The 8,675-nt window shown below is 49.8% G+C and overlaps 1 protein-coding gene across 1 annotated transcript; it reads right to left on the bottom strand.

The window, feature by feature from the left end:
- Positions 1–2,086: 2,086 nt before the first annotated feature.
- Positions 2,087–7,931, bottom strand: LOC119309321 (probable transcription factor RL9). The gene is made up of 6 exons (XM_037585348.1): positions 6,861–7,931; positions 6,678–6,754; positions 6,013–6,055; positions 5,663–5,867; positions 2,862–2,934; positions 2,087–2,724 (listed from the first exon to the last, which is right to left on the bottom strand). The coding sequence occupies exons 1-6, from the start codon at positions 7,702–7,704 to the stop codon at positions 2,611–2,613; spliced, it is 1,356 nt and encodes a 451-aa protein (XP_037441245.1). The 5' UTR covers positions 7,705–7,931; the 3' UTR covers positions 2,087–2,610.
- Positions 7,932–8,675: the final 744 nt, after the last annotated feature.

The following is an 8,675-nucleotide window of genomic DNA, read 5'->3' as shown; positions in this document are numbered from 1 at the left end:
TTCCGGCGTGAAGCGCGAGCGGAAGAGAGATTTCCATCGAGCGCGAGCGAGAGAGTATTCGGGCCAGGACGGGGCATTTAAAACGGACGGAGATGCCGCGCAGGCACAGGGCCGCTCTTTATTTTTCCTTTGTGCCGCAGCCTGCCTGCTTCCCCTTTTCTATCCCAAACCCTCTTTATTTTCACTTTCATTTTCTCTCTCTCTCTCTCACCCCTCATTGAGCCGCTGTTGTCAGACGCTGAGCAAAAGGGCCGACAGAGGAGGGAACAATAGAATGACTTGAATGAGGAGACAGAGAAACATGGGGGGACTGGGAAAAATGATTTTGCAATCCATTGCTTTATGATTGGGCTCTCCCTCCTTTTCCCATTTCCTCCCCGCCCTTTCCTTCTTTTCCCCCACATCTCTCTCTTCTTCTTGGCCAGTACTACTAGTAGGGGACCTTCCTTTTCATCTTTTTCCCTCGCCTCACTTGCTCCAAAAGAATTTCCTTCTTTCTATCCTCCTTGCAAATGTGTGGGCGAAGATTGATCGAGATCGTAGCCTAGCTAGTGTGGTGCTCGTGCGTACTGGGACAGGGAGATTGCAGTGGCTTGAGGCTTACTGGTACTCCTACCTGCACATTAAAACATTTGGGTCAATCAGTCACTCTGTCAGTCCGTCAGTGAGTGAGCGTGAGTCCGTCCTATGGTTGTCAAATCAAAAGTGCCTCGCGTTGCAGGAAGGAGGAACGATTAGTACCGGTCCTGTCTGTCTGGTGGCCACTTTACCTAAGATTATCCTCCCTATCTATCTAGCTAGCGTCCTGAGGTACGTAGTAACTAGTATGAACACCGACTTTCTTCCCTGGAACTGGAACCGGCAAAGCCCGAGCTGCACATTGCCCTGGCCGCCCTACCTGTCGGTGACTGACATGCATGTATTCCATATGCTTATGCTCCATCTCATCTGATTAGATGGCCAGCTTCTTCTACTGAATCTGTATAGTGTGGTGGGATTTCCTCCTTCCTTTTGCTCCGCGCACCTGGAACAAGTTCTCTCTACCAGTAATCAACAACTTTGAAAACCTGTCAAGCTCATCGTGCTTGCCAAGGAAGGTGCATGGCCGATGCCGATCCTTTCCACTCCAGGCCGCCCGCCATTCACGCCCAGTGCGGCTCAGTCGGAATCAGGGCTAGCTATAGCTAGCCAGCTATAGGATCTTTCAACGACGACGTCTCCGCCATGCATCCTCTCACCAATCACGCGACGCACACGCACTGGGCCGGCCGCTAGCTATACATCAATGTCCGAGTTGGCACCAAACGCGTAGGAGTACGTCCCCTTGATCACACAAGGCCTTTCTCTCTGCTAGCTTAGGTGCTACCACCTCCCCCTCCCCGGCCGTTGCTGTCATGGTCATGTATTCATGCCGTCGCCTGCGGCACCTGTGACCAGATGCTGCGTGCCGTAGCCTAGCCATTACTGATGCGCATTTCGGCATGTGGTGGCTTGGCTAGCTGGGAAAGGGAGAGATGGATGCGCGGTTGGTTGCGCGAAACGTCCCCGTCGCGCGCGGCGGGTTTCATGGCGCGTCGTACTTGGGCCGATCAATGCGCTGCCCTGCGACGATGCTCATGGCCGTTTCTCGCAGTTGCCGGACCAGGACCACCACGGTGCCAGTCCAGGGAGCAATCGATGATGGATGAGGCATCAGGTACCCGGGGGCCGATCCAAGGCGACGACGATCGATTGGTTTGCTTGGCTTTGCTTTGCAATCTTAATCGGCTTTTGATGCATGCATGTGCGCTAATGTGGCTAGTTTATAATTAATTAAGCTGATGCGGTGCGGTCAAGCGGGCGATCCACATTTTCACACTGGACTTGGGCGGTGCTGGAAAAGAGCAAGCAGGCAGGTAATGTCCGTGGCTTGGTGATCAGCTGACACGACCAAGTGGGAGGCGAAAGAAAGAAAAGACTAAAGCAAGCAAGCAAGCACCTGCAGGGATTTAATTAAAGAGGAAAGAAACATGCGCAAAAGGGATCGTTGATTTGATCAAATCATTCCGTCATGCACACCACCAATGCAAGGCACAGATTGCTTCACCACAACTCATTCTTTTTTCCTCTCTTGGCCTTTCCAACTTTCCATGTGCTCATCGTACGCACCTCCTTTCACACGCTACACTTTGCACCAACGTCACACCGACCACTCAGTCACTCACACACGCCGGGCAACTATAATAGATCTCGCCACACAAGAAGGGAACACAACTAATCAAAGAGGCCCAAGAGAAGATAATAAAACTACTATCTAGGAGTAGCTAGCTAGGAGTACAAGGCATGCATGCATGGGCCGGCCGGCAAAACATATATAGGAACCAAGAAAGAAACCTCGAATTTAAACTAACAGATATCAATCCGGTATATATATAGCTTTTCCCGACCATGCTGGGTGCTTCTCCTATTCCGGCGGAGCGATATGTCTGAAGTTGCCGTTGATTTCTTCACGGAAGCGGCCGGACTTGGGGCCGGGGCAAACTCAACTAAAAGATGATCAGTACCGGTGTACTATCTTGGACCGAAAATTAGCGTTGCTAGGTTTTTCTTGTCGATCTGATGACTCAATGGCTAGTCATGATCCGCGCCATGCCAGTCCGGTCTCCCCAGCGTGAACTCCAGGCTCGGGCTGCTCAGCTCGTGGTTCGACACTTGCGAGCCGGTTGATCTGCAGGGCTCCATGTTCTGTTGTAACAGACACACAACACACATGGATCAACAAAAAACATGCATGTAGCAAGTAGCAACCAATGCAAATGTGCAAATACATGTCTTTTGAGACATCATATTAGAATAATGGGCTCATGCATATACGTACGTACCTCCATTGGAGAAGACAGTCCAATGGAGCGATGAGCATCCATGTTGCAAGAATTAGATGACACCCATGGGTCCCTGCATGCACAAGGAGAACGAATTTCCAAATTAGCAAAGTTGATGATCAGTTACCAGCAGCTTTCCAAATCAAGAGGCTGACCAAATAGTAAAAGTAGGTCTCTCCAAGTGCTTGCTACAACTGGGCATGCTTGTATCTATATATGTATGGCAAGTTTACCACTGCAGATAGGAACATGCATACCATGGATGAACAATACTTGCCCAGTGTATAGATAGTTAGCTTTGGCTAAAGAGAGTAACAACAGTTGCTCTTCCTGATCGGTTCGTTACACATATAGCTTCTTTCTAGGCAAGAAAAGCTCTTAAAAGATGTTCCGGTTTTGGTTCAGTCGTGCAGTGCAATGGCATGTACAGGCGAGCCCATCTTCATCAGCAAGCCAGGCTGCTGCTGCTGCTGCGGGGAAGAATTTTAAGGTAAAGAGAGACACACACAAGCAAAGAATCTAATGCTTCTCCGTGTACTTGAGTAACAACACACTCAGGAAGAGTGCTCTTGGCTTTTATAGAGGACTCTTTATACATTGACAATTCAAATTGGTGCATTGCACATATCTAATGACTGGAGTTCTTTATGCACGTGCAAATGTAGAGTTCTATGTATGCCTGTATCTTGTACAGTGTACACTACAACGTTTGACTGTTTGAGCATAGAGAGAGAGAGAGAGAGAAAGAGAGAGAGAGAGAGAGAGAGAGAGAGAGAGAGAGAGAGAGAGAGAGGTTTGTGTATGACTATATATGACCCACATGTTGGAGATCATGAATTTGACAGTTCTTTTCTTCTCAGTCTACACATGATTTTGGGACATCAAGGAAAGTGCCCTTCCTTTATCACTACTCTATAAACATATAACAACAACCCAGCACCAAACCGTTTTAAAGTGCTTTTGTCTTGATAGGAACAAACATATACTGTTAACATTGAGGGACCGCAGACTTTGCATGTCAATAATATCAAGCATAGATACGCCACTACTTTACATTTACATATATACCTACTTATATACGTCTGGATCAGTTCTGATGAAGCACAATATCATTTTGGAAGTTGTTCTAGATGGCAGGAACATGGGGAAAAGTTCAACCATGAATTTTCTTTTTAAACAGATCAATATGCATCCACTACATTTTTTTACCTTTTTCTTGAGACAAGTACACATTATGTTTTTACATGCCTGACTACATGATGAAATTAGGATAAGAAGTATAATTAAGGAGCATTTGATGGAGAGCCTAAAATTGAAATGACATAACACAAGTTTGTCGTTCTAGTGGCCCGTAGCACATTCAAAATCACAAACTTTTGCAGTGATGTACATCCAAATATCTCTATGGAAAATAGTTGCATGCATGTTCACTTGGTCACCATGAATTAATTTTTCCATAAGCATACAGAAAAACCTATGCACTGTGACAGTCCTTGGCTTGTAGCCATATAAAAGACATTAATTTATGAATTATGATTCTCCTGCAATTTAAACCAAAGCCAGTTTCTGAAGTTCTCGACAAGCAAGGAAATAGTAAAATAAATGGAAAGATTGTTAATTAAATAATATTTTACACCTACTCTAATACCACGGAGTATAGACCTATATCATTTGCAAATTCATTTTGTAAAAAAGATAGATTAGCTTGTAATAGCATGGCTACATTAATTTTTACACGGGAAAATACATGAAATGGCTGAAAAAAGGGCGAAAAAAATTAGGGCAATGAAGATTAAATAGATGATTCTATCCAAGAAAACAATCATGGCTCTGCTGATATACTATATCTACTAAGGAACAATTGAGTGGCGTGTTAGTAACAATTGGCCAAGAAATAGGAGTAAAAAAGGCATTGAAGTGACCGGAGGAGGGAGGTGGAAAGAACCAAGAATGCAGCAAGTCCTTGGTTACATATTCCTAGGCAATAGAGCATGTCAGGTCAAAGCCCCACCCACCCTGGAATCAGAGCCATGCATTGATAAGAAAAGATAATGGAGCTACCTAGCCACCTCCCTAGGATTGACGCGGGAGAGAGAGACACTCAGAGAAGAGGACAATGGACAATACCCAAGAACCTACGCACACAAAAACTCACACAACATGTTTATATATTTATATAGTAGTATATCTTTGTGTATAAAAATATAAATATACGTACTAGTAGTGTACATTTATGTAGTATATATATTCATATCTTAGTTCTACAAAAAAAAAATATTGCGGGTGATATCATAGTTCTACATAGACAAAACAAAGAGCAGAAGCTGTGGCTGCTGAGGTCAATGGTGGTCTTGGGGGTTGTGATGTTTTGGTCGTTTCCGTGACACAACATTGGCCGCCTATAGATGTAGGCAGCCCTGTGTGTACCTTCCCTTCCAGGTGTGTGTGTGTGCCCCCAAAACATTCTTTTAAGCTTTAGCCATCAGCAGATGATCTACTGGTACAAATGTTAGCCTGGTTAAATATTCCCAACTTTTTCAGGTGTCAATCCATACAAACAAAAGTTTGTTTGGTGGTGTTTCTTTGGGATTAAGCGAGCAATTAAGCACGACAAAAACTAAACCAAACACACTACTTATTAATTATCTAGTGATACTTCTACGCTGTTACCTACAGATATGTGTAAAAGCAGATCAAAAGGCGTGAAACAACAAACGATGGAGGGGTATGTGTGATGAAACTGATGATGTGTGCACAACATTCACATGTAGGCTGTCATGTGACTTGAGCTGGTACGGTACCTTGAGGAGTTGCTCCACTTGGTGCTGGCGTTCCCTGCCGAGGACTGGTCCATGTCGCCGCCGCCACCGACGGAGCTCGCCGTGCCCTCGGAGGTGGACCGGTGCTCCGGGAACGGCCTCGGGCACATGTTGTTGTCGCCACCGGACCCGGCCTGGCCACCGGCGCTGGGGAAGTCGTCGTCGCCGGAGCCGCCGTCGGTCGGGCCTGAATGAGGTCACAGTGCCAGCCATGCACCCAAGGAGCGTCATAGATTAGTACCACCACTCCATTGATTACCAGTAAGCAGAGGCGAGGTGTAGACAAGAGCGATGCAATGGAGTTCTTGACGAGGGATGGCAATGCGAATTACCTGAGGCCGCAGGCTTGTCAGTGCTCTTGACGGTTCGATACATCTGAAAGGGGCATGCAGCAGAGTGAGAAGAAACGGCAAAAAATCACAAGCAAGAAAACAAGAAGGATTGCAGCGCGGTTTAGCAGGACTGATGAGGTGGGAAGAAGACAAGCAAATGGATCAGCAGATGGATCGGCGCGCAAGGCAACACCCGGAAGTGGACAAGGAGAAATACTATGATGCCAATGCCCTCGCCTTGGAGCCTTCCTAGCCAGTAGCTTTCTCTCTCTCCTCTCTCTCTCTCTCTCTCTTGTTCTTCTCTCTCGTCGTCCCTGTGCAGTTGTGCTTCTCTTTCTTCGTGGAGGTGAGCGCTTCGGGCCGTGCACACAGACGAGACGCGAACACACACGCTAGCTAGGTGGGCAGGCGCGCACAGATGCACATACATTGCATTATTGAGTAATGATGGCAACTTTTTCTCTCGCTCGCGCGCACACACATCCCCAAACACTGGCCTCACTCTCTCTCACTACCTCCAAGAATGGCAGTTTCTTCACTAACTCAGGAGTTACTGCATTGGCTTTCCTGTCTGACCCAAACAAGAACGGGACGAGCTGCAAGAAGACGCGAGACCGCGGATTTGGGAGCAAGCTAGAGGGATCGGGGTTCAGAATTGCTGGTACCTGGAGATGGCTCTTCACATGCGCTAGCGTCAGATCCTTCACGTCCATGAGCTCTAGGACTGACTTGGGCGTCGCCCCTGCCAGAGGTTAGATTTTGATCAGCGAAAGGTACTACGTTACGTAGGTAGCGCGCGCGCTCGTCGTCGGCGTCGGAGAGATTGGTTTGGTGGTAGTGGTACGTACTCTCGTGGCCGCCGAGGAGCTCCACGGCGTGGACGAAGCGGGCATGGAGGGTGCTGGTCCAGCGCATGCGGGGCGCGCGCATACTGCGCTTGGCGGGGAGCTTGGGCATGAACCGGGACCCCAGCCCGAAGGGCTGCGCGCCGTGGAGATGATGATGGTGTCCGCCGAGACCCATGCCGACGCCGCCGCCGGGGGCGCCGTAGCTACGCAGGGTGTCGGAGAGCATGCCGTTTAGTCTTCCGGAGGCCGACAGCATCCGATGGTGCGCGGCCGACGACAGGAACGCCGCCGTGGGGTCGAAGGAATTCGCGGGTGGCGCCGGCCCCGGCCCGAGAGAGGACGGCGACGTCGATCCCAGGGAGGAGGGCCACGCCGCCGGATGGTGGTAGCTGTAGAACCCGACCTTCGGGAGGTGGTGCCCTTCTCCTCCCCCAGGCGCCGGCGGCAGGAACGGGAAGCCCCCGGCGCCGTTGTAGATAGGTATCCCCCGGATTGGCGGCGCCGCCGACGCGCCGCCGACACCCGCGTCCAGCGGCTGCAGCATCGGCATGGTTATCAGCGCGGCCTGGGCGGACGTGGTGGCGGCCGAGGACGCCGCAGCCGACGACGAAGGCCTGTGCCGCCACGGCAGCGCGGCGCCCTCCTGGTCGGCGGCCAGGAGGGGCGGAGACAAGGACAGCTCCGTGGACGCCGTGGACCCGTTCAGCCTCCTCCAGGGATCCCCGCCTCCGCCGCCCACAGGCCCGCGCCCGCCTCCGCCGCCCCCCGGGCCCGTCGGCGGCCCAGTGCTGGGCAGGCTGATGTGCAGCGAGAGGTCCGGCGACGCAGCCGAGCTGGCCTCCATCTCCCGGCCACCGGCGCGCCCCGATCGGAGCGTACGTGCCTTGCTAGCACGCACAGACACCTAGGTCGGATTGGTGGGACGGGAAAGGGGAGGATCGGAGGAAGGTTCTTGGTGTTCTTGGGAGGCCGGCCGGCCGTGTTGTGTTGCTTGGGAATGCTTGCGCTTTGGCTGGGCTGGGCTGGGGGGTGGTGTGATGTCTCCTTTTGTATCTGTCTCTAGTACTGGAGTTACTACTAGTACTTCTCTCTCTCTCTCTATCTCTATCTCTCAACCTCCTAACATGAGAGACACCAGGGATGAATTGGTTTCTTGTGCTGTCCTTCCTTATTGCTCTTGCTTGTATAAAAAGGTAGAGAGAGAAACTGAAGAGAGAGAGAATGTGAGGTTATTATCTCGCTTGTTTAATTAGGAGGGGCAGGCATCACCAAGTCTGAGAAAATGACACTTAGGAGACTGCCGTGGTACTGGATGGATAGATAGGGGAGGGCAAGTGGAGGAGTCAAAGGAAGCACGCTTTTTGTTTCTACGTGTATTACTACTACTCCATAAAATACACCACCACTTCTAAAAGAGTAGCACACACACGCACAAAGAACTACTAATACCGTACTACTCACTATTATTGACACACACACAGACTATAGAAAATGGGATTAACTGTACTAGATGCATGTAGGTTTTGGTTGTAGTAGTATATTGTAGGAGAAGACTGATGGATCTGATTTTGTTTGTTGGACTGAAAAGGCTGTGTGAGCTCGTGCGCTTGGGATTCTTTTCCCCCCATGCCCCCAGGGTTTGGGCTCTCCCTATCCTTTTCTGCTTTCTCTCTCCGTCCCTCCCTGTAGGTAGAGCACTGCACTGCACTGCACCCTTTTTTTAAGGGGGAGCTCATGACAGGGAGAGTCTCGCCGGAGGGACAGGCTTCTTGTTCTCCCTTCTCTCTCTCTCTCTCTCCAGGATGGATTTTTTCT

Source organism: Triticum dicoccoides, chromosome 5B (assembly GCF_002162155.2).
Source record: "Triticum dicoccoides isolate Atlit2015 ecotype Zavitan chromosome 5B, WEW_v2.0, whole genome shotgun sequence".
In the NCBI taxonomy this organism is placed as follows: domain Eukaryota; kingdom Viridiplantae; phylum Streptophyta; class Magnoliopsida; order Poales; family Poaceae; genus Triticum; species Triticum dicoccoides.
This window is presented reverse-complemented; position numbering and strand designations above follow the sequence as displayed.

What these genes read in the sequence shown, in the direction of transcription:
- LOC119309321 (XM_037585348.1), bottom strand. Translation starts at nt 7,704, where the DNA reads ATGGAGGCCAGCTCGGCTGCGTCGCCGGACCTCTCGCTGCACATCAGC. An exon ending in ATGTGAAGAGCCATCTCCAG is followed by an intron (nt 6,056 to 6,677) that starts GTACCAGCAATT and finishes TGCCCCTTTCAG; the next exon opens with ATGTATCGAACCGTCAAGAG. An exon ending in GACTGTCTTCTCCAATGGAG is followed by an intron (nt 2,725 to 2,861) that starts GTACGTACGTAT and finishes CTGTTACAACAG; the next exon opens with AACATGGAGCCCTGCAGATC.